At 47.1% G+C, this 26,018-nt stretch overlaps 2 protein-coding genes across 4 annotated transcripts in view; one reads left to right on the top strand and one right to left on the bottom strand.

The window, feature by feature from the left end:
* The window catches only part of haus8 (HAUS augmin like complex subunit 8), a 57,743-nt gene extending 52,859 nt beyond the window's left edge, over nucleotides 1-4,884 (bottom strand). Inside the window, exon 1 of the mRNA XM_086004500.1 lies at nucleotides 4,747-4,884. Coding sequence (XP_085860626.1) covers nucleotides 4,747-4,844 — 98 coding nt within the window. The 5' untranslated portion in view covers nucleotides 4,845-4,884. The remainder of the gene's footprint in view (nucleotides 1-4,746) is intronic.
* Nucleotides 4,885-5,368: 484 nt separating this feature from the next.
* The window catches only part of ncln (nicalin), a 47,014-nt gene continuing 26,364 nt past the window's right edge, over nucleotides 5,369-26,018 (top strand). For 2 of the 3 annotated variants that reach the window (XM_086004498.1, XM_086004497.1), the window contains exons 1-3: nucleotides 5,371-5,715; nucleotides 22,478-22,668; nucleotides 23,865-24,009. In XM_086004498.1, coding sequence (XP_085860624.1) covers nucleotides 5,541-5,715; nucleotides 22,478-22,668; nucleotides 23,865-24,009 — 511 coding nt within the window. In that variant the 5' untranslated portion in view covers nucleotides 5,371-5,540. Of the gene's footprint in view, nucleotides 5,716-22,477; nucleotides 22,669-23,864; nucleotides 24,010-26,018 lie in introns of all 3 variants that reach the window. The other variant, XM_086004499.1, reaches the window with a different exon arrangement.

Genomic DNA, 26,018 nt, shown 5'->3' with positions numbered 1-26,018 from the left:
AGCTCTGATGATGTGGAATCTGTATGGGTAGAACGGAGAAATACCAAGGGGCAGAAAACGTTAGTGGGAGTGGTATATAGGCCTCCAAACAATAATGCGGAGGTCGGGGATGGCATTAAACGGGAAATTAGAGAAGCGTGCAATAAGGGCACAGCAGTTATCATGGGTGACTTTAATCTACATATAGATTGGGCTAACCAAATTAGTAACAATACTGTGGAGGAGGAATTCCTGGAGTGTATACGGGATGGTTTCCTGGACCAATATGTCGAGGAACCAACTAGAGATCAGGCCATCTTAGACTGGGTATTATGTAATGAGAAAGGATTAATTAGCAATCTTGTTGTGCGAGGCCCCTTGGGTCGGAGCGATCATAATATGATCGAATTCTTCATTAAGATGGAGAGTGAAATAGTTTACTCAGAGACTAGGGTCCTGAATTTAAATAAAGGAGACTACAATGGTATGAGGTGCGAGTTGGGTAGGATTGATTGGGGAATGTCACTCAAAGGGTTGACGGTGGATGGGCAATGGCAAACATTCAAAGATCGCATGGATGAGCTACAGAATTTGTTCATCCCAGTTTGGCATAAAAATAAAACAAAAAAGGTGACTCAACCGTGGCTAACAAAGGAAATTAGGGATAGCATAAGATCCAAGGAGAGGACATATAAATTGGCCAGAAAAAGCAGTAAACTGAGGACTGGGAGCTGTTTAGGATTCAACAAAGGAGGACAAAGGGATTAATTAAGAGGGGGAAAATAGAGTATGAGAGTAAGCTTGCAGGGAACATAAAAACTGACTGTAAAAGCTTTTATAGATAGGTGAAGAGAAAAAGATTGGTGAAGTCAAGTGTAGGTCCCTTGCAGTCAGAATCAGGGGAATTTATAATGGGGAACAAAGAAATGACAGACCAATTAAATACATACTTTGGTTCTGTCTTCACAAAAGGAGCACACAAATAACCTCCCAAAGATGTCGGGGAACATAGGGTCTAACGAAAGGGAGGAACTGATAGAAATCAGTATTTGTAGGGCAATGGCATTAGGGAAATTGATGGGACTTAAGGCCGATAAATCCCCAGGGCCTGATAATCTACATCCTAGGGTACTTAAGGAAGTGGCCCTAGAAATAGTAGATGCATTGCTGGTCATCTTCCAAAACTCGATAGACTCTGGAAACAGTACCCATGGATTGGCGGGTAGCTAATGTTACCCCACTGTTCAAAAAAGGTGGTAGAGAAAAAACTGGGAATTACAGACCAGCAAGCCTGACATCGGTAGTGGGGAAATTGCTGGAGTCCATTATAAAAAATGTAATAGCAGAGCACTTGGAAAAAAGTGACAGGATCGGACAAAGTCAACATGGATTTACAAAAGGTAAATCGTGCTTGACTAATCTACTGGAATTTTTTGAGGATGTAACTGGTAAAATAGATAAGGGAGAACCAGTGGATCTGGTGTATTTGGACTTTCAAAAGGCTTTCGATAAGGTCCCGCATAAGAGATTAGCGTGTAAAATTAAGGCACGTGGGATTGGGGGCAAGGTATTGACTTGGATAGAGAACTGGTTGGCAGACAGAAAGCAAACAGTTGGAATGAACGGCTCTTTTTCCGAGTGGCAGGCAGTGACTAGTGGGGTACTGCAGGGATCGGTCCTTGGACCCCAGCTATTCACAATATATATTAATGATCTGGACGAGGGAACTAGATGTAATATCTCCAAGTTTGCAGACGACACAAAGCTGGGTGGGCGTGTGCGCTGTGAGGAGGATGCCGAGAGACTCCAGTATGATTTGGACAGGTTGGGTGATTGGGCAGAAGCATGGCAGATGCAATATAACGTGGATAAATGCGAGGTTATCCACTTTGGTGTCAAAAACAGGAAGGCAGATTATTATCTGAATGGCAATAGATTGGGAGAAGGGGAAGTGCAATGAGACCTGGGCGTCCTTGTGCACCAGTCGCTGAAAGTAAGCATGCAGGTGCAGCAGGCGGTTAAGAAGGCAAATGGTATGTTGGTCTTCGTAGCGAGAGGGTTGGAGTACAGGAACAAGGATGTCTTGCTGCAGTTGTACAGGGCCTTGGTGAGGCCACAGCTTGAGTATTGTGTGCAGTTTTGGTCACCTTATCTGAGGAAGGATGTTCTTGCCATGGAAGGAGTGCAGCAAAGATTCACCAGGCCGATACCTTGAATGGCAGGAATGACATGAGGAGAGATTGGGTCGATTGGGCTTGTACTCGCTGGAGTTTAGAAGAATGAGAGGGGATCTCATTGAAACTTATAAAATTCTAACAGGACTAGACAGACTAGATGCAGGAAGGCTGTTCCCGATGGCAAGAGAGTCCAGAACCAGGGGTCACAGTCTAAGGATAAGGGGTAAGCCATTTAGGACAGAGATGAGGTGGAATTTCTTCACCCAGAGTAGTGAACCTGTGGAATTCTCTACCACAGAAGGCAGTTGAGGCCAATTCATTAAATATATTCAAGAAGGAGTTAGATATATTTCTTAAGGCTAAAGGGATCAAGGGATATGGGGAGAAAGCAGGGACAGGGTACTGAATTTGGATGATCAGCCATGATCGCATTGAATGGCAGAGCAGGCTCGAGGGGCCGAATGGCCTACTCCTGCTCCTATCTTCTATGTTTCTATGTAATAACAGAAGTCGGCCACGTGACTCACAGCAGCTATATAGTAGCACAGAATGCATGGAGTCAGTCATGGTCACATTAACAGACTGAGCTTGGTACAAAAAGATATCACACATGCATCCACTGGTAAAAAGGAACAGCAGTGGTGGGAGAACTATTCCAACGCTCTCCTGGCCGGCCTCCCATCTTCCACCCTTCGTAAACCTGAGCTCATCCAAAACTCTGCTGCCCGTGTCCTAACTCGCACCAAGTCCCGTTTATCCATCACCTCCGTGCTCGCTGACCTACATTGTCTCTCGGTCCAAATTCTCATCCTGGTGTTCAAATTTCTCCATGGCCTAACCCCTCCCTACCTCTAACTTCCTCCAGCCCTACAACCCTCCAGGATCTCTGCTTTCCTCCAACTCTGGCCTCTTGTGCATCCTTGATTTTCATCGCTCCCCCATTGGCAGCCGAACAAGTCAGCTGTCTAGACCCCAAGCTGTGGAATTCTTCCCTAAACCTCTCCGTCTCTCTCTCTCCTCCCTTGAGAGGCTCCTTGCAACCTACATCTTTGACCAAGCTTTTGGTCATGTCCTGATATCTCATGTAATGCGGTTTCAAATTTTGTCTGATGACGATCCTGTGAAGTGCCTTGGGATGCTTTACTATGTTAAAGGCGCTATATCAATGCAAGTTGTACTTTTTTTTAAATAACGTTGTGGGCAACAGTCAACACTTAAGCCTTCTAGGTCTTCATGTACAGTCACACCATCTCAACTTCAACCTGACATTATATTTTTCAAACAGGGACTATTCCATATTTATGCGCTGTCCATTATTGTAATACTGTTACTGAACGCAACCTGAATGCATTACTACTAATGAGGAGGAGTGGTTTGCAGTTAGTCACAAAATTCATTCCACTGCAAAAACTCGATAGCTATGCCACGCACTGACAAACATTCCTAGCCACCGACTCCATACCTCTCCCAGGCATCTGTCTTAGGCGGAACCAGACTGTTCGCAACCTTGGTGTTATGTTTGACCCCAAGATGAGCTTCCGACCACATATCTGCGCCATCACCAAGACCACCTATTTCCACCTCCGGAACAGCGCCCCACTCCACCCCTGCCCCAGCTCATCTGCGGCTGAAACCCTCATCCATGCCTTTGTTACCTCTAAATTTGACTATTCCAACGCATTCCTGTCCGGCCTCCCACATTTTACCCTCCCTGAACTTGAGGTCATCCAAATCTCTGCTGCCCGTGTCCTAACTCGCACCAAGTCCCATTCACCCATCACTCCGTTGCTCACTGAACTGCATTGGCTCCCGGCTAAGCAACATCTCGATTTCAAAATGTTCATCCTTGTTTTCAAATCCATCCATGGCCTCATCCCTCCCTATCTCTCTAACCTCCTCCAGCCCCACAACCCTCCCAGATAGCTGTGCTCCGCCAATTTTGGCCTCTTAAGCATCCCTGATTTTAATCGCCCCACCATTGGCGGCCGTGCCTTCAGCTGCCTAGGTCCCAAGCTCTGGAATTCCCTTACTAAACCTCTCCGCCTCTCTTTCCTCCTTCAAGACGCTCCTTTACAACTATTTCTTTGACCAACTGCACAAATATCTCCTTAAGTGGCTCGGTGTCAAATTTTGTTTTATAACACTCCTGTGAAGTGCCTTGGGACCTTTTCACTATGTTAAAGGCGCTATGGAAATACAAGTTGTTGTTGTTGTTGAAGTGAACTCAGTTTTGGAGCCCCTGAAATTTATAACGCGTAAACCAGACTCCAAAAGTCTGATTTTAACTTAAAAATCCACACCTCCTCCCTATGATACTATGCACCTTATGATGCAGAGATACAAGTGAAGCCAAGACCCCCCCCATCCCTTGCCCAGATCCAGACCCAGACCCACCAAAACCTGGTAACCCTGGTAACCGGCCTTCTTCAACTGACAGGACTCGCTGAATATTTAAATCCAAACGCCAGCCAATATTAAACTCTTAGATCAACATTCAGTCCTTTTTAGGTGTTTATTCCCGGTCTGGAAACGTCCTGTGCCGCAGGAAACGAGAAATCAATCATTAATTTTTTTTTTAAAGTTTACTCACAAAACACTCCTGCGACTCCTAGCCGCCATCTTTGGTTCAAAAACTGCCGCTTTCCTCTTAAAACCAGGAAAGACCACCCCCTCGAAGCAGCCATCCATTACCGCGCCTACACATTCCCTTTTCAAACTTTTATTGGCTGATATCCACGCCAATCATGGGAAAACTGTAGCCCCGGTCACGCCCGACTATGATTGGTCCATTGTCCGCGGGCCCGTCGGTCGGAGCTCCATTTTTGATTGGGCGGCGTGGATGTCAATCATTGCCGCCGCCAGCCGCTTGGTACGCATGCGTATCAACCACTTTCGCGGCTGGTCCGTGCAATCAATTCCAATCTAACCTCCCTCCTTTTATATATATAATTTAAAAAATGATAATTTCGTGTATTTATTTTTTGGTCGAAAATCTGGACACTTTTGCTGACAAACGTAGGACAGAAAAAAAAAGGACTTGACCATTCAAGGAGAGGTGACCGGGGAGGAGGGTTGTGTCTGATTGACAGCAGGAGCGACCATACAGAAGCCGAGTTGGGGTCCGATTATGTTAATAAGGATGGCAACCAGCCAATGAATAGGGAGTAAGGGGGCGGGTCAGCTTTTAGGCCCCCCCTCGGGTGTAGGATGTCTGTGACCTGCCTAAAGGACCCCTGGCAGTGTGAGGGAGAGAGTGTGTAGGAGGTGGCGGCTGAAAACCAAACACCACAGCTTTTAATTTTCGCCCCCCTCACCCCACAAAATAAATTCTTTCGTTTCTGTTTTTAATAATATATAAATAAGAGAATTGTCGAAGATTGCAGAATGTTCGAGGAAGCGAGTGAAGTGTTTGACAACATGTTCAAGGGCTCTTTCCCGCTGACTTTCATCGTCTTCATCCCGGCCGTGTTGATCCTGGTTTCCCCGCTGCCCATCGAGGCGGCCCACGAGTTCACGGTGTACAGGATGCAACAGTACGACCTGCAGGGACAGGCCTACGGTGAGTACCTCACCCACCCCCCCCTCCGCATAACATCTCATCTGAAAGATTCAAACCTCCAAACAGTTCAGCACTCCCTCGGTGCTGCCACACGAAACCTTACTAATTAGAATTATTACATACAATATACTGATTCACTCGGTTGATTCTTGAGATGAGGGGGTTGACTTATGAGGAAAAGTTGAGCAGGTTCGGCCTCTACTCATTGAAATTTAGAAGAATGAAAGGGGATCTTATTGAAACATGTAAGATTCTGAAGGGGTTTGACAAGGTAGATGCAGAGGGGGTGTCTCCCCTCCTGGAGGAATCTAGAACTAAGGGGGCATAGTTTCAGGATAAGGGGTCACCCATTTAAGACGGAGATGAGAAGGATTTCTTCTCCCGGGGTTGTGAATCTTTGGAATTCTCTACCCCAGAGAGCTGGGTCATTGAATATATTCAAGGTGGAGATAGACAGATTTTTTGAATGGTAAGGGAGTCAAGGGTTATGGGGAGCGGGCAAGGAAGTGGAGTTGAGGCCAAGATCAGATCAGCCATGATCTTATTGAATGGCGGAGCAGGCTCAAGGGGCCAAATGACTTGCTCCTGCGCCTTATGTTCTATATTATATATTATATACACCACAGCAACAGGCCATTCATAGGATTACATAGGATCTACAGCACTCTCGCCTCCGAGTCAGAAGGTTGTGGGATCAAGTCCCACTCCAGAGACTCGAGCATATAAAGCTAGGCTGACACTGAGGGAGCGCTGCACTGTGAGTGTGCTGTCTTTCGGATGAGACATTAAACCGAGGCCCCGTCTGCGCTCTCAGGTGGATGTAAAAGATCCTATGGCACTATTTTGAAGACGAGCAGGGGAGTTATCCCCAGTGCCCGATAACAAAAAGAGATTATCTGGTCATTATCACATTGCTGTTTGTGGGACCTTGCTGTGCACAAATTGGCTGCCACGTTTCCCACATTACAACAGTGACTTCACTTCAAAAGTACTTCATTGACTGTAAAGCTTTGAGACGTCCGGTGGTCGTGAAAGGCACTATATAAATGCAAGTCTTTCTTTCAGAAACAGGCCATTCGGCACAACCAGTCCATGCTGGCCGCCTCCCGTCCTTTCCTCATCTAACTCTATATTGGCATAACCCTCTATTCCCTTCTCCTTCATCTAGCCTCCCCTTAAATGCATATACAGTACTATGCTATTTGCCTCAACCGCTCCCTGCAGTAGCGAGTTCCACATTCTCACCACTCTCTAACAACTTGTATTTCTATAGCGCCTTTAACATAGTAAAACTTCTCAAGGTGCTTCACAGGCATGTTGCAAAACAAAATTTTGACTCCGAGCCACATAAGGAGAAATTAAGGCAGGTGAGGAGTTTTTAAGGAACATCTTAAAGGAGGAAAGAGGCGGAGAGGTTTAGGGAGGGATTTCCAAGCTCCTTCTGAATTCCCTATTGGATTTTTTGGTGACTGTCTTATATTGATGGCCTCTGGTTTTGTTCTTCCTCACAAGTGGAAACACTCTCTCTGTCTATTCTATCAAAACCTTTCATAATTTTAAAGACCTCTATTAGGTCAGCCTTCTCTTTTTCAAGAGAAGAGACTCAAACCTGTTCATCCTTTCCTGATGTATACCCTTGCATTTCTGGTGGTATCCATGTAAATCTGCTCTGCATTTCTCCAGTGCCTCTATAGCCTTTTTATAATATGGCGACCAGAACTGTACAACAGTATTCCAAGCGTGGTCTAACCAAGGTTCGATACATAACATAACATTTTAAGGTATAAATTTAATTGGAAAGTGGCCTAACGCCCTCCACAGCCACCCTATGTTGTGCCAGAATCTTCCAAGAGCTATTCGACACTCTGAAAGTCACAATATTCTCCTTTTAACACTTTTAAGGCATTGTCATGCACTGGGGTTTGGTTCCAAATACCTTCCCCAAGTGGCCATTTTTCAAATGTCAACCTAGACTTGGTTGGGGGGAATGTTGGCAGGCTATTTGACTGTAGAGGGCATCACAGCTAAAAGAAAGACACATGCATTTCTGTAGCGCCTTTCACAATCACCAGACATCCCAAAGCGCTTTACAGCCAATGAAGTACTTTTTTGGAGTTTAATCACTGTTGTAATGTGGGAAACATGGCAGCCAATTTGCGTACAGCAAGCTCCCACAAACAGCAATGAGTTAATGTCCAGATAATCTGTTTTTGTTATGTTGATTGAGGGATAAATATTGGCCCCAGGACACTGGGGAGAACTCCCCTGCTCTTTTTTGAAATAGTGCCATGGGATCTTTTACGTCCACCTGAGCGAGCAGACGGGGCCTCGGTTTAACGTCTCATCCGAAAGACGGCACCTTGGAGAGTGCAGCACTCCCTCAGCACTGCACTGGAGTGTCAGCCTAGATTTTTGCCCTCCAGTCTCTGGCGTGGGACTTGAACCCACAAGCTATTTGACTGTAGAGGGCATCACAGCTGAGCATCATTCTGTCCTCGCCTGACGTACACACACGCGCACGTACGTACTGGCCGGTGAACAGGAGCAGAAACACTGTCTGAATGCGTATTCTTTCCACCTCCCTAACTCACTGACACTGAAGCCAGTTGTGTCAATCTTGCCATTTTATTAAGCTGACCATGTGGAGTTTTCTGTTCCCACTTGCACTGTAAAATGCACCTAACAGTGCAATTCTAGGTGTCAGATCAGTTCTGTTGGTTGCACTCATGTCTCAGTCATGAGACTGGATTTAAGCCCTGATATACCTATCAATTCCTCCAATAAAAGGCGAAGAGTTACGAAGGTGACTAAAGGTTTTTATTGACTAAATAACAGAGCCCACTCTCGTGGGTGATCCGATCCAAGCAGGAGGAATACCAGCCAGTCGCTCACCTTTATACCTGGCCTGGTGGGTGGAGCCAAGGCGGAGTCGGCAGTGGTCATCCCAGGTATAGCAGTGTGGCAAGAGGCGACCTCGTACCGTGATACAATAGTGGTCAGTGATACAGTTATAACGAACAGTGGTGAACAGTGCTAACTACTAACAGTGATACGATAGTGAACGTGGTTTACCACATTCACCCCTTGTTTAGAATTAAGTCCGGCGGGGTGAAGTGTACTACCAATTCTGGTAGGTCAGTCTGTCCGGAGGCTTCGTAAGCCTCTCCGATCGCCGCAGCGGTGGTGTTGCCTTATCCGGTGCTGGTGCCTTATCCGGTGTTGATGCTGGTGTTTGCGTGGTCGGCGAGGGCTCGTGGGGTTCCGGCATGCCGTCTACCTGGACTGAGGTTGGGGGGGGTGGTGGCGGTGTTTCCGGATCGGCTGAGGGTGCGAGGTCTCGTAGGGAGACAGTGTCCTCCCGCCCGTCCGGGTACGCCACGTAGGCGTACTGGGGGTTGGCGTGCAGGAGGTTCACCCTCTCGACCAGGGGGTCCGTTTTATGGGTCCTCACGTGTTTCCGCAGCCAGACCGGCCCCGGGGCGGTCAGCCAGGTTGGTAGAGTGGTTCCCGTAGTCGACTTCCTGGGGAAAACGAACATTCGTTCATTGGGGGTGGTGTTAGTGGCCGTGCAAAGTAATGACCGGATGGAGTGCAGCGCTGTCGGGAGGACTTCTTGCCAGCGGGAGGTTGGGAGGCCCTTAGACTTTAAGGCTAAGAGGACGGCCTTCCATACCGTCACGTTCTCTCTTTCCACCTGACCGTTACCTCTGGGGTTGTAGCTGGTGGTCCTGCTTGCTGCAATACCTCTAGGAGGAATTGCCGGAGTTCCTCGCTCATGAAGGAGGAGCCCCGGTCGCTGTGTATATAGTTCGGGAACCCGAACAAGGCGAAGAGGGCATTCAGGCACTTAATGACCGTGCTACTGGTCATGTCGGGGCAGGGGAAGGCAAAGGGGAAACGGGAGTACTCATCAACGATGTTGAGGAAGTACACATTACGGTCAGAGGACGGGAGGGGGCCCCTTAAAGTCGATGCTCAGGCGCTCGAAGGGGCGGGTGGCCTTGATCAGGCTTGCTCGGTCCGGCCTATAGAAGTGCGGTTTGCACTCCGCACAGGTCTGGCAGTTCCTGGTCATGGTCCTGACCTCCTCGATGGAGTAGGTCAGGTTGCGGGCCTTAATGAAATGGTAGAGTCTGGTGACTCCGGGGTGGCAGAGCTGGTCGTGGAGGGTCTGAAGCCTATCGATATGCGCGCTGACGCATGTCATTCGTGAAAGGGCATCAGGGGATTCGTTCAGCTTGCCTGGCCGGTACAAGATCTCATAATCGTAGGTGGAGAGCTCGATTCTCCATCTCAAAATCTTGTCATTCTTGATTTTGCCCTTCAGCTTGTTATTAAACATGAAAGCCACCGAACACTGGTCGGTGAGGAGGGTAAATCGTTTGCCTGCCAGGTAGTGCCTCCAGCGCCGTACTGCCTCCACGATCGCCTGGGCCTCTTTCTCGACCGACGAATGTCGGATCTCGGGGCCCTGTAGGGTCCTTGAGAAGAAGGCCACTGGCCTCCCCTCCTGGTTTAGGGTGGCGGCTAAGGCGAAGTCGGATGCGTCGCTCTCCACCTGAAAGGGGATGGACTCGTCCACTGCGTGCATCGTGGCCTTGGCTATGTCTCCCTTAATGAGGGAGAAGGCCGCGCACGCCTCCTCCGTGAGGGGGAAGGAAGTGGCTTTCAGGAGGGGTCTGGCTTTGTCCGCGTAATTGGGTACCCATTGGGCATAGTAGGCGAAAAGCCCCAGGGTTCTCCTAAGTGCTTTAGGGCAGTGGGGGAGGGGTAGCTCCATGAGGGGGCGCATTCTTTTTGGGTCGGGGCCGATGATTCCGTTCTCCACTACGCAGCCGAGGATGGCAAGGCGCGTGGTGTTAAACACGCATTTCTCCTTATTGTAGGTGAGGTTCAGCCGTTGGGCCGTACGGAGGAATTTCTCCAGATTCGCGTCATGTTCCTGCCGGTCGCGGCCGCAGATAGTGACGTTATCTGGGTAGGGGAATGTAGCCTGCAGTTCGTTCTGGTCAACCATCTGGTCCATCTCCCTTTGGAAGACCGAGACCCCATTAGTGACACCGAAGGGGACCCTAAGGAAGTGGTATAGGCGCCCATTCGCCTCGAAGGCGGTATACTGGCGGTCCTCAGGGTGGATAGGGAGTTGGTGGTAGGCCGACTTCAGGTCGATGGTCGAGAATACTTTATACTGTGCAATCTGATTGACCATGTCAGATATGCGGGGGAGGGGGTATGCGTCCAGCTGGGTATATCTGTTTATGGTCTGGCTGTAGTCGATGACCAGGCGGTTTTTATCGCCGGTCTTTACGACTACGACCTGGGCACGCCAGGGGCTGCTGCTCCCCTCGATAATGCCCTCTTTCAGGAGGCGCCGCACCTCAGAGCTAATGAAGGCTCTGTCCCCGGCGCTATACCGCCTGCTCTTGGTAGCGACGGGTTTGCAGTCAGGGGTAAGGTTAGCAAACAGAGAGGGTGGCGGGACCTTGAGGGTGGAGAGGCTGCAGGTGTTACGCGGTGGGCGGTTTAACGTTTGCTGGTTGTTGACTGTGAGTGGGGGGAGGGGTCCACCGTATGCTAGGGTTACGCTTTGGAGGTGGGATTGGAAGTCCTAAACAAAGATGGCCGCCCCCATGACTCATGTGTGGGGATGCTGGCCTCAGTTGCCCTAAACGAAGATGGCCGCCCCCATAGTTCGCATGCGGCACTGCTGGCCTCTGAGGATCCACTCCTGCAGGCCTTGGAGAAGTGGCCTTTCTTCAGGCAGGTTTTGCATATGGAGTTCTTGGCTGGGCAGCGCGACCTCGGGTGCTTCTCCTGGCCACAAAAAAAACAGCCGGCGGCCCGATCGCGGATGCCCGATGTCGGTGGCGGGGCCGGTCGGGTCGGGACGCCGACGCAGAGGTAGGTCCCGGGGGCGGCGCTGGGAAGGGTGCTGTGGTAGGGGTCGGGCCCGAGTCCCAGGGTCGCGAGCAGTACCTGGTGAATGCTTCCTGATCTTGGTGGGCCACTTCCAGGGATCGGAATAACAGAATAACAGAGCCCACTCTCGTGGGTGATCCGATCCAAGCAGGAGGAATACCAGCCAGTCGCTCACCTTTGTACCTGGCCTGGTGGGTGGAGCCAAGGCGGTCGGCAGTGGTCATCCCAGGTTTTGCAGTGTGGCAAGAGGCGACCTCGTACCGTGATACAATAGTGGTCAGTGATACAGTTATAACGAACAGTGGTGAACAGTGCTAACTACTAACAGTGATACGATAGTGAACGTGGTTTACCACAAGCCCCATGTGAGGTTTTTTAAATTTAAACATTTAACTTCATAAAAACTTGTTTTTAATCGGACTACCTGAAATTTGTATCGGAACCTAGCATCGTTTTATACCTGTCAGTGTTTGAACCCAAACTCTCTCATAATTTTCCAACGCAGTACTGAGGGAATGCTGCATTATTGGAAATGACGGAGTGGCCTGTAATTTCCTGTGTATTTGAGCCCGTGTACAAGCGCAGAGCACAAATCACACATGCGGCCTAAAAGATTCTGTAATTTCGTGCTCAAGTACAATACGTCTAAATCTCCTCTCTCTTTTATAACCGTCTATCGATCCCTCCACCCAAACGTATCTGTCTGTGATAATGGGCCTATCCCCAAGTTGCAAAGCCTTGTACACGAGTTTCCTGAAATTGCGCATGCTCAGAGAGGCTCTTCAAATTCTGACCAGATTTTCGGGTCCAACAACAACACCTTGCATTTATATAGCGCCTTTAATGTAGTAAATGTCCCACGGTACTTCGAGTATTATCAGACAAAATTTGACAAGGATCTATTAGGGCAGGTGACCAAAAGCTCGGTCAAAGAGGTAGATTTTAAGGGGTGTCTTAAATGAGGAGGGAGAGAGAGGCAGAGAGGTTTAGCTAGGGAATTCCAGAGCTTGGGGCTTAGACAGCTGAAGTCACAGCCACCAATGGAGGGGGGGGGCAAAGGAAATCGGGGATGCACAAGAGGCCAGAATTGGAGGAATGCAGAGTCCTCGGCGGTTGTAGGACTGGAGGAGGTTGGAGAGCTAGGGAGGGGCAAAGTCGTGGAGGGATTGGAACACAAGGATGAGAATTTTAAATTTTGAGGCGTTGCTGGACTGGGAGCCGATGTAGGTCAGCGAGCACAGGGGTGATGGGTGAATTGGACTTGGTGCGAGTTAGGATACTGGTAGCAGCGTTTTGTATGAGCTCAAGTTTACAGAGCGTGGGAGGAGAGCATTGGAATAGTCCGGTCTGGAGGTAACAAAAGCATGGATGAGGGTTACAGCATTAGATAGGCTGAAGCAGGGACAGAGATGGGCGATGTTACATAGGTGGACGTCGGCGGTTTTGGTGATGGAGGGGACATGGGGTCAGAAACTCCGCTCCGAGTCAAGTAGGATTGTGAATAGTCTGATGCAGCAGGAACCAGTTATTCTGTTGTTTTATTGCAATTTTTTGAGCATTTTAGAAAAATGTATATCCTCACTGAGACATGCTCTGTGTTTTCTGTTTCTTTGAATAGATTTTATGGCATTGGAATAAGTCACATTCAAATTTGAAAACTTCCCCGATTGCAAGCTCTTAAACATGCTGTGCCTAATGTGCATGAATGATGGTTAAATGAGTTGAAAGTTTAATTTTCATACTTAAAGAAGAAATATATGGTGTGAGTTCGACACTTTGCTCGAGTCCCGATTGTTTATGCTCATTTTACATCCGGGTGTCTTCTAATGCGATTTGCAGGAAATTTGAGCGTAACTTGATGTTGGCAGAATGGGCGCATTTTCTGGTCTAACTTCCAGGTTGCACCTACAGAGAAAGTTTTCGGGCCAAGATGTAAACTGAGGTTTGATCTGTTTGTTGCACTTGTTCGACAGGATGTTCAAGATCTCGTGGCATTAGTTGACGAGGAGCAAGGGGTTTTCCCAATGTCTCACCTCCTTGCTCGTTAGTGGGACAATACCGGCACAGAATGGCTGCTGCATTTGCTTACATAACAGTCACTGCAGTTCAGCAGTGAGGTATAGTGTACAGCACTGAGATATTTTAATCTGATGGACATTTGCATAAATTAAGCATAATTAGATTTTGTCCTTCACAAACGCTGTGGCTGGAAGAGAGTGTTTTGACTTGTGTAACACTAGGGTAAAGTATCAGTTACACCTCTGTTACTGGTGGAGTGAGCCATTTGAGGTGAGTATCATACAGAAGGCGTAGTAGTTTGTGAGATTTACTTTCAATCCTTTAACACATTGACACCAATATGCTACATAGACCCAGTGATAACGTGGGTGGTTAGGGTTCTCCAACTTTTGCCAAATCCAGAACTGAACAGCGCAATAAAGGGATCTTAGTTTGAGTTCAGAGGTTTACTGTGCTGGTAATAAATTCATTGACAGTCTTAATACCTTCAATAATTAATGTCTCAGTGTCATAAGGCACAGAGGTAAATGGGCATAAAAAGGCTTGTTTTAAAAATTAGACTGCCTGTTTACATTTTTCTCCACATAGCCAAAACTGTTGAACACTGGACAGATGGAAACCCTAGTTGTGATATTTACTGTGCATGTTGACTAGCTAGTCCCAAATATAGGGTTCCATTTCTGCCTAAGGAACCCTAGGTCAAATGTCAGTCTAAACCAACCATTTTGCGTGTAGAATGATGTGGTGTGACCCTCCACGATGGCAAGTAAGGTTATTTCATTTTTTCCACGATCCACGGAGGGTGGCCGATATTTGGCCCAGTGGTTGAATGTTCCTAGAAACTGGGTTTAAATCACGGTCTCAACTGGCCGTGCACGACACAGCTTGGTTTGCAGCAAGGTTGAAAGGGATGTCGTATTAGTGTAGGGAGAGTAACCACTCTTCTTCCTAGGCAGTCCCTCGGAACCGAGGATGACTTGCTTCCACATTAAAAATGAGTTCGCAGGTGACTGATGAGTCCAATGTAGGACCTGCAGTCTCTGTCACAGGTGGGGCAGACGGTGGTTGAAGGGGCGGGTGGGTGGGGTGCTTGGGTTGACGTGCGCTCCTTGCGCTGCCTGCGCTTGGCTTCCGCTTGCTCCCGGCGAAGAGACTCGAGGTGTTCGGCACCTTCCCGGATGCTTCTCCTCCACTTTGTGAGGTCTTGGGCCAGGGATTCCCAGGTGTCAGTGGGGATGTTACACTTTTTCAAGGAGGCTTTGAGGGTGTCCTTGAAGCGTTTCCTCTGCCCACCTGGGGCTCTCTTGCCGTGCCGGAGCTCCGAGTAGAGCGCTTGTTTTGGGAGCCTCGTATCGGGCAAAGAGTGACCACTAATAGTATTCACTCAGTGTACAGGCTACAATTAGAGTGCCCACTTGTTGCTGTTAAGAGGTCCGAAGGTCCCAGGCAACATAAACTTAGTTTGCACACATAACTAGTATAGGTATGGCGCCTACCCACAGAGAGCCTCTAGTAAACAGCCCACAGGGTAGAAAATCTGCCCGGTCTATTACAAAAGATGTTGCAGTGGCAACAAAGGCTAAGTTAGAATATTGGACTTCTGACCAAGCATGTTTGAATCCCTGACTCACCAGTTTTATTTGCCTCTGGCATCTCCAGGTTTCCACGTGATCTGTGTGTCGGAGGGAGGGAGGAAGCAGAAACAGCTCAAATACTTGACTGAGGGTCGGCTTTGATAGCCATTTATGGGGGTTGGGTAGATTCTTCCACCTTGCCTTATAAGGACATGAGACTGAGATGGGTGCAGAGTAAGTTATTGACGATATAATATTGGCTCGTTTAAAAAAAATGTTTAGTGTTTTTGCTCAGAATTAAATTTGGCTATTTATGTGAAACAGCGTAGAATTACCAAATGACATTTTTCTGTGGTTACTCACTAACCTATTAACTAGACGTTTGTTCAATTCGCAGCTCAGGCGGAAAGTTAAATGGTTCTACGAGTCAAAAGATGTGTGGAACTGTGGCATTTGGGAGTTATTGTATAAGACTAATATTAGCAAGAAGTTCAGATGGTGTCTTAAGCCAGCAGTGCTAATATCTTGGGAGGGGCATTTGCAGCCCAGGTCCCTGTGGACTTTCCGCTACATGTGCCTCCCGATCTCCATTCACAGCCTGCCTACCTGTGGAATGTTGATTTGAGCTGGGATTCGAGCTGTTTACTTTGCAGGGTTTCCTCCGACAGGGCTGCATAACAATACCACAGCCATTGATGGCACAAGAACTCGCCTTGGGAGGGTTCCACTTGGTCCTGCCAGTGTCGGTGAAGTTAACAGCCGCTGTCGGCACCCCTTGAGTTGGATTTGCTATTTTGAGTCTACCTATTGGTGGATTGACCTCTCGGCCTGTCCGTGCAGCTCTGTAAGGCAGTTTTAGTATTCCTGGCTCGCGTGAGCTTCTCCCTAACTTGGGAGAGAAATGCTTCATACACTATGAATTGCCTTTGAAGTGTGGTCACTGTTCTGTGGGCAAATGCAGCAGCCAAATTTCACAGTGAGGCCCCATAGACATCAATAAGATAATTACCAGTTTTTGGCATTGCTGGTTGAGGGATGGATGTTGGTCAGGACACTGGGAGCATTCCCTTGCTCCTCTTCGAATAGTGCCATGGGATCTTGTACGTCCACGTGAAGAGGTAGCTGGGGGCTCGGTTTGGTATCTCATTCAAAAGGTGACACCTCCAGCAGTGCAGCACTCCCTCAGTATTGCACTGAAGTATTAGCTGACATTATATATTCAGATCCTGGGGCGAGGCTTTCTGACCCAAAGGCCACGGTGCTACCATTTCTGACGGGTCACGGTGTACAGAATCACTGGCCTAAACCTATATCCAGCACAGAATTGTGCAGTGCATTGCAGCATTCCTGAAAGTGGTTTTCAAGCAAGATGCTGATTGGCATTGTCACTGAATCTTGAGCCACGTGAACAAAGCTGGAGAAGTTTGATTGAGACTTGAACCATTGGATGAGACGCATTGAAGTCTTAACATTGCAGTTTTTCTTTTTAAAAGAAAATCTACAATATCACGTTTTTATTTGGACATACCTGTCAGTGCCAGAAATGACGCCCAATGATACTGCGTGTCTTAGATGCATGACAATATCTATGCTGAAAGATTAAGATTGTGATATATTCACTACAATTTTGATGAAAAATGGTTTGCAGATGGAGTAGTGTAGCCAAATGTGTGTGTATATAATACATATCCGTACACGCACGTCCACATGGCCTTCCTCACAGTTAACTGGAGGAAATGATGCATCATTTAGTTCTGTTTGTTGTAAGAGGCCAAAATGGCAGGATGTGTGAGAGGCCTGATTAGCAAGTGTTAGTGTTGCCTATTAGAGGTAATAGATGCAGATATTACCATTGTACATCAGGCATTACTTCTAGGCTTGTCAATGTCACACAGAAGCATTACTAAATTGTGACAAAGGGAAATAGGCATAGAGTCTTGAGCCAGCAGATCCAACTGTAAAGCACTAGAATTGCGACAGATCTGTCACTGCTGTTGACATTACCGGGAGCAGTTTGATGTGATGAATTAAAGATACTGCACAAGTGCCATATTGCACAGTATTAAAGTATATTGGCTTAAGCATATTATTTTCCTCTATAGAGTATTAGTGCTAATATTTTAAACAGGCTGGTGACAACACTACACTATGTCTTGTAGACATTAATGTTCTGCTTTCCTGAATAGAGTTGCACAATTGACTGTCATTCTCAAATACCTTTTTCAAGTGAATAATGTATCGGCAATCTAGATATCGTAGAACGCTATTAATCCTGGAAATGTAATCCCTGGCGTCTTGAGTGAGAAGGTTTCATTGTGAGCTTCTTATCCCATTTTCTATTAATCTATCAGTTATTGTAATTATGGATTACTGTATCATAGTGTGAGAGAAAAGCAGATGGAGCTCTGAACACCTGACCGAAATTGAATGAAATGGCCTCCTTTCCCACTGTGAACTATTTATATATTTTTTTATATTAAATAATACAGGTTTGCGCAGTTTAAAATGATTGCAAGGAGTAGCATAACAAAGCATGCTAACATGCTGTAGCCAATCTTATTTATTATTGAGAAACCTAGTCAAAAGGCCAGGGCTGATGCCACAGGACATAGCCAAGGTTAGAATGAGTATAAGAGAAGTCCGGGTAAATTAAGAACTTGGGTTTGAAAAGGCTGTGGATTTCAGACTGAGCAGAGGTAAGGAGTTTCATTCTTTTGAGATCCTAGAAACAACAAAGTTCGAGTAGAAGACGACCGCACAAGAGCCTTGCTCGAAGCACAGTGCAAAACAGTGTGTTTGGCGCTTAGGAGGTAGAAGAGGGAGGTACAAGAAAGTAATGGTCAATTTAAAATAGACAGTGAAGGCTGGGGAGGGTTGCCTGTCGGACAACTCTTTTTTCCTGAAAATACGCCACTGTTGCAACTTTTAAGTTGTTGAATAATAGAATGATTATGTGGTTAACCATTGACTTTGAATATAAAGCCAGGGATAATTTTGTCATTTACCCCATCCCTGTTTTGAGTTTTGAATACATGACATTTTTTTTATTGCTGTTATTTCAGTTGCCCAAGAAAAGGTGAGCTTGCTTATAACCAGATTTGCTTTTATAGGAATTCAGTTTTCACATAAAGCGGAGAGCTCTGCCAAGCATGGCATTGTGATATTCCCAAAGTGACAGCAGAAATTTTTGGCTGAGAGTGGATTCCCCCCCCCCCCCGAGGTGCTCCTTGCCTTGTCATCTTAGACTGCATTAGAATTGAGGGGTTAAAATTTTTCGAAGTGTCAGCCTTGGCTCAGTGATGGTGCTTTTGCCTCGGAGTCAGAAGATTGTGGACTTGAGCACAATCTAAATTGACTTCAGTGCGGGACTGAGGGAGTGCCGCCCTGGCGGATGAGATTTGAGCTGTCAGCCGTAGTTCCGTGGTAGTACTTGCCTCTGAATCAAGAGGTCGTTGGTTTAAACACACCAGTACTTGATCTTGAGAAAATAACACCACTTTGGAACAACGTTAAGCTTGGGGAACAATAGAAATATCTAAAGCGCAAATCTCCTTTTCCCCCTTTCCCATTTAAAAAAAAAATATAGGGGCACTGTCTTTGTCATGGGGGTAGAGAGGTGATATGTCAGTGATTCAGTGCCATGTTGATTATGTTTTGCTACATATCTCGTGGACTGTTCCGTTAACAGAAAAGGTTGGCAATATGCAATCTGAAGAAAGTATGTCTTTTTTAACCAGCAGAAGTTGGCATGTACATAAAAGTATTTTGTGAATTCTCTTTGTAAAGCCTTCCTCCTTACAATGCCCTTTTTACACAGCAGACTCTTGTGTATTGTATCATGTTCCTTTCTCCAGCTTCATAATTTGCAAGCTTAAATGTCTCTTTAAAAAGGCAGATTTTTAAATATTTGTTCATGGGATGTGGGCGTCGCTGGCATGGCCAGCATTTCTTGCCTATCCCTAATTGCCCTTGAAGGTGGTGGGATCTGCCTCCTTGAACTACTGAAGTCTGTGTGGTGAGTTTGAGTTCCCCTATAGTTTAGTGGGTAAAAGCGCCACTGGAACATCCCAGATTGATTCCTGTCTGTACTGAGTTAGCCGGTGTCAACTCGGGACAGCAGTTGAGTTGCTCCGATCGCCGCGGCCTGTCTCCGTTTGCCGCGGCCTGTCTCCGTTAGAAAGGATGTCCAGGATTGCTGTCCACTGACCCCTGCTTGAAAGTCTATGTGGATGTCAAGTGAGCACAGAATCTGGCTCCGCTCTGGTGCTCTCTCCATCAAATAGCTTGCCTACACTCAATTGGGCAGGGCACCAGAGGGCTGCCAGTGTCATTGGAATTGTACCCCAGCAGGGAAAATTGGATGGTAAAGCAAGCTTGCATGACAAAACTAAAATCACTATTAAATCATTGTGGAATCCAGGAACATTAGAAACAGGAGGAGGCCATTCAGCCCTTCGAGCCTGCTCCGCCATTCAGTTCGATCATGGCTGATGCCTACCTCAGCTCCATTTGCTTGCCTTTGCTCCATATCCCTCGATACCCTTGCGTAACAAAAACCTATCAATCTTGGCCTTGAAAGTTTTAATTGACCCAGCGTCCATAGCCTTTTGCAGGAGAGCATTCCAGATTTCTACTACCCTTTGTGTGGAAAAAGTGATTCCTGATTTCGCTCCTAAGTGGTCTCACTAATTTTAAGATTCTATCCCCTCGTTCTTGATTTCCCCCACCAGAGGAACTAGTTTCTCTGGCCTAGAAATTCACTATGGCCCCGCCAGCTGGCTAACGGCCAAAAGTTAGCGCTGGGCGCGGAGCCATGTGCGACCGTCAAATATTCACTTTTTGCGCCCCAAGTCGGAACCGGGCGCTATTCCAGGGCGTGCCCGCCCCCGCTTGGGGCGCTGAAACTGAATTTCAGCGCTCTAAGTGCCGCTGCGCCACCCGATGCGGTGCGGCAGGCTGCGGTACTGCAGGCCTCCTCCTTCTCTTAAGGTGGAGGTGCCTGCAACGGGGAGATCGCCGCTGGATTGTGCCGGCAAATGAGCCCGGCACCACGGAGAAGTGCCGGGCTCGCGGAAAGCAGCCGGCAATGCCGCGGGGGGGGGGGGGTGGAGGAGGCCGGGGAAGGAGGTGCGGGCAGGCGGCCGCCGAAAAAGCGGCCGGCCGCACCTCCACCTTTATGCGCCCCACTAAGGCTGCAGTAAGGCCCTGGTCTCCGGATGTTAGTAGCGGCCGCCACGGAGGAGGCGGCGGCAAATGAATATGGGCGTCGGGCCGGCATCGGGGCGGAAACGGGGCACTGCGCACACCGATGACGTCATCGGTGCCGGCGCAGCGCTACCAGCTACCGCCGCCATTACCGCCGATCTCCATATCAGCGCAACCTCCTATACTGGCGCAGAAGCCCTCTTTAGGCAGTAACTGGGCGCAAAGCTTGCAGCGCCTTACTGAATTTCTAGGCCACTGTATCTACCCTATCAAATCCTTCTTAACATTTTAAACAATTTTCACCCCTCAACAACAACTTGCATTTATATAGCACCTTCAACGTAGTGAAACGTCCCAAGGCGCTTCACAGGAGCGTTATCAAACAAAATTTGACACCGAACCACACCAGGAGATATTAGGACATGTGGCTAAAAGCTTGGTCAAAGAGGTAGATTTTAAGGAGCATCTTAAAGGAGGGTAGGGAGGCAAAGAAGTCTAGGGAATACAAGCCAAGTTTATGCTACCTGGTCTCTTAATTGAACCCTCTAAGCCCCAGTATCATTCTAGTGAATCTGCGCTGCTCCCCCTTCCAAGGCCAGTATGTCCTTCCTGAGGTGCGGTTCCCAGAACTGAACGCAGTGACTCCCGATGGGGTCTGACCAAGGCTCTACAACTGAAGCATCACTTCCTTCCATTTGTATTCCAGTCCTCGTGAGGTAAAGGCCAACATTCCATCAGCCTTTTTGATTGTTTTTGTATCAATGCATGAGCTTTTAATGATTTGTGTACTTGACGCCCAAATCTATTTTGCTCCTCTAAAGTTCCCAGTTTCTCACCGTTTACGATTGCCTTTCTTTGCCCCAAAGTGCATGACCTCACACTTGCCCAGATTAAACTCCATTTGCCATAGTTTTGTCCATTCACTTAAATCTGTCTTTGTCCCATTGTAACCTCTTGCTTCCATCTGCACTACTTACTGTCCCTCCTAACTTTGTGTCATCTGTAAATCACAAATATTCAGTACATACTATAGCTTACCAAGCGATGGCAATGGCCATTAACTGCATTCCAGTGAGGTTGCAGGATCCTCAGCCATTGCTGATATCTATAACAATGTCACTAGGTGTTGGTGTTATGGGCCTGAATAGCGCTGAACAATACGGTATTTATATATATTTTTTAGTTCTTTGAAGTGATACATAGATGACCATTGGGCCGTACGTATGTAGTGGTTGGCTGCAGGCACGGATCAGAAGCCAGGAGCCGTCTGCATCAATGCCAAGACAGTTCTTGGTTTGCTAATTGCTGTGTTTACTGATGGGTAAATGATTATACAGCAGCTAATGACTTCCCCAGAAATCCATGTGCCACTGTACAGGATGTTGCCCTTTGAGCTTTTTGATGCAATTTAAATCTTGCCAGTGGACACTACTGTACAGTTTCTGCTGTTTTCAGCTCAACAGGTGAACCGATAATGTGACTGACAATCTTTTTCTCCCCAATTTCACTCTCCTTTTCTTTGAAGGCATTGACTTTTACTGAGGTACAGTTACATGGATGCCTGCAACCCTCTGGTACCTTGAGCAAATGGTCAGCCTTAGTGCATGAGCCCAGAAATGAATTGTTGGCAAGTTGTGCAAAAACTTTAAAGGTCCGATTAAAAGCGACAGGAGTCACTCTGCTGTCTAATGCTGAAGAACTGAAGTTTCTCTGGCCCGTTCTTGTACTTCATTCTTCTGTCGGGCCTTAAGAAACCTATGATACAGGCCAAAATGCAGCATGCAGGACACCACCAAGGTTAGAGACAAGACCAAGTAAATCAAAATAAACCTTATCCTTCCCCCCCCCGAGAATTTTTTGTGTAAGGAAAATATGTTTTCTCTCTTATAAAAGAATTAAACAATTGATCCCACAATCCAGCTGATCCCAACTACTTTCCCTTGCCTTTGGGGCAACTGCAATCCTAATAGTGCAGTCTGGGGACCTGCTGGTTGTCAGCTCCGTGTATTGGCAGGTACCTAAACAATATCTCTTTTTCTTGACAGGCACAAGGAATGCCATGCTGAACACAGAGGCTCGAACATTCGAAGCAGATGTGCTGAGCCGCCGGTGTGTGATAATGAGACTAGCGGAGTTCTCATTTGAAAAGTTCCAGGAGGCCATACGACAGAGTGCAGGGGCAGTGGTGATCATCCTGCCCCAGAACATGTCGACAATGCCTCAAGATGTCATTCAGGTAAAGCAGCTTTCTTGCGTTTTGCCCAATTACGCGTCCTCTGAAGAAAACCTTCATGAGGGCACAAGTGTACAAAGGATAGGGCGTACCTGGGAGTGGTAACAGGTCAGTCATTCTTTTGTCGATGGGTTTGGTTAGCATCGCGGCAGATAAAAGCAAAACACAAGTAGGCTTGGGAACGTCATTTAGAGCCCGAGTAGGCGGTGGGTAGCACAGTGAATTCGCTGTGTTAATGGATTTTGCTGAAACATCCACCCACATACCACCTCCAATCAGTACTTCACAAACCATAAATCCAAAGTGATCAAAACAGTGACAAAATGAAAGCCTCCTTTTGTCTGTTGGCTGTCACTGTCCTACTTGAAAGAAGTTTGGACCGTCTCAATCCTGTTCCTAGTGGGCATGGACCCACAGCCATAAAACTCTCCCTAATTTGGCACAAATTAGCCATTTCAGTCAGAGAAGCTAGTGTGAATAATGGAAAAATGTTATGCTGGTCCTTTTGAAGTTGGAGATGAGGTGGGTTGCTGTGACAATGGAATGAATATTTTTCTGCATCTAATAATACTCATTATTGGGTGTGCTTGATTCTAACGCTGAGTGCCTGTCCCAGCACTAACATCCCTTACATTTAGTATAAAATTCACAAAAAAATGTTTTATTAGAATGAAAGATGTTGTCTTCAATGAAGTTATTTCTGAAGGGATAGCAGTAAATGAAACTGAACTGCATGGCTCACATTCCACAGTTTGTACAGGGAAATATCTTGGAATTTGTGGAAAAATTTGGACCCTGAGCTTAAAGTCAAATTCTATTTGGTCCAATCATGCATAATTTTTTTGAAACTTTTTGATCCCTGAGGTCCACCTCTGGCTCAGTAGGTAAGTGGGTAGTATGATGTGGTAATGAGCCAGAGAGACGAGGACGGTCCCTGATCTGTGCTGTGTTAGCTGATCTCAGTTAGGACCACAATGTGATGCTACATTTGGCGCCTCGCTCTGGGCTGATGAGAGGGGAAAAAATAACCATGATTCCCGCTCCTGGTTGCTATTGAGTGACCCCTGCACACTCCAGCATTGATGACCATCTTCAGGAGGGATGGGAAGCAAATTTGAGGCGTTGAAACTTTAGCATTTTCTCTCTTTTTGATAGTGGGCACTGGAAGTGGGCTGACTTTTTGTTTTTAAAACTTGCAGCAATTTATGGAGATCGAGCCAGAGCTGTTGGCAACTGAGACAGTTGTGCCGGTGTACTTTGCCTTGGAGGATGACGAGCTCTTGTCAATACATGAGCAAACAAATTCAGCGTCTGTCTCGCAGGGCTCTGCCTCTGCTGCAGAAGGTGGGTCGAGCCTATATTGTCTGATTTTTTTTTTTTTGTTGAGTAACTTGTGGCAGCCAGAGTTTCGCCAGTTTGTGTGGTACTATCTGCTTGCCTTCAATCAGATTCAGATTAGATTTATTTGCCATATGTAACAAGTACAATGGAATGCTTGTTCCCCATAGGGACGCGTCAGCTATACATACAGCGCCGCGTTCAGAGTCAATACAATGGCTTTAATACTGTATCTATGAATGCAAGTGGTTCCTGTTTTTAAAGGTTCAAGTTTTGTTTCACGTTGAGGGGAGAAAGACTCCATCCAAGGCCCCTTTCATCTCCCTGGACTATGAAATCGTGGTCAGCGAGCCTTCTGCCTCGTCATTGCCTTCCTGAGCTGGCAACCATGAAGCGTGTCCAAGCTGTACTGTGACGATGCTCCTCTCCTCTTTTCTCCCTCCATCTTCAAGAGTTGTCCAGTCTGCATTTGGGGGTGCTCTCTGCAGCAGTATGACTGAGTGTGGGGACTAATTGAAGTAGAGTTAAACCTGCGTCGCACCAAATACAGTACATCAGTAAATAACAACAGAAAATGCTGGAAAAACTCAGCAGGCCAGGCAACATCCGTGGAGAGAAAATAGAGTCAAAACAAAGGTGTGGATAAAAAATATAAGTAAAAATGTAATAGGGGCCGAGGTTATGATCTGAAATTGTTGAACTCGATATTGAGTCCGGAAGGCTGTAAAGTGCCTAATCGGAAGATGAGGTGCTGTTCCTCGAGCTTACGCTGAGCTTCCGTGGAACAATGCAAGAGGCCAAAGACAGTGAGGTCCGAGTGGGAATGGGGCGGTGAATTAAAATGACAGGCGACCGGAAGCTCGGGGTCACCCTTACGGACTGAACGGTACATCAGTGTTGTCTTGATGGCTCTCCCCCCTCACCCAATCTTCCAGCTCAAATAACTAATTTCCACACATGCAAACTTTCAGCGCTCCCAGATGTTTATTAGTGACCTTGTGTCTCAGCACCAAAGTGTCCTGTTACCACCTGGCATTGAATCAGGAGAATGGGCAACTACAGGGCAGGAGTTCTGTTAAGTTTTGATGATGTCTTAAATCACAGGAGTGAACCTTGAACAGTTTCCAAGCATCAGAAGAGCCCCGAGTTAAATTTTCACCTTAACTTCAATCCCAGGTTGGTTTGTTCTGTAATATATATTTATGGCAGTTTTCAAACCTGTCTGTAGGAACCCCCACAAACATTAACTGGACGTCTGGTCCTAATTTCCAAAAGAAGGGAACCCGCATTATCATGGCAGGAAATGTATACCGCAACAGAAACAACAAACAGCGCTAGAAAGATAGCAAATGCAGAATGATAGAAGAAATGTGACCTGCAGGGGGGCCCTCATGACACCTTTCTCCCCCCCCCCCCCCCCCCCCCCCTTATAACCTGTGGACCCCACTTTGAAAATCCCCTCCCCCCCCTCACTACCAGTATGGATTAAAGGGACTGAGTGGCCCCGGTTGTGAAATGTCTGGTCTTTTTTTTCATTTGTTTTTAGGATGTGGGTGGCACTGGCAGGGCCACATTTGTTGCCCTGAGATGGTGGTGGGTCTTCTCCTTGAACCGCTGCAGTCCTTGTGCTGGTGGTGCTCCCACAATGGTATTAGGTGGGAAATTCCAGGATATTGATCCAGGGATGATAAAGCACAGCAGCAACAGCGTGTGATTATTTGGAGGGAAACTTGAAGATGATCTTGTGACATTGCTGTTCTGATTGATGTAAGGCTCCCGAATGAAAAGATGCAAACTGCAGCAGAAAAATGCACAGAATTCAATACTTATTGCCATTCAATTGGTATCGCTCTTGAAGGATCCACAGTGGTAGTGGGGGGGGGTGGGGAGCTGGGTATGGCTGGTGTGGGAAATGTAATGATGCAGGTGTAACTGTTTATGTGAGGTTGAGGTTAAGATGATAGTGTAGAGGGAGCTTTGCATCATATCTAAACTACGGTGTAGTTATAGACAAA

This window comes from Somniosus microcephalus, chromosome 13, assembly GCF_052327205.1.
Source record: "Somniosus microcephalus isolate GS21.2 chromosome 13, FLI_Smic_1.0, whole genome shotgun sequence".
Classification (NCBI taxonomy): Eukaryota; Metazoa; Chordata; class Chondrichthyes; order Squaliformes; family Somniosidae; genus Somniosus; species Somniosus microcephalus.
Note: the sequence above shows the minus strand (reverse complement) of the source record. Positions and strands in the feature narration are given on the sequence as shown.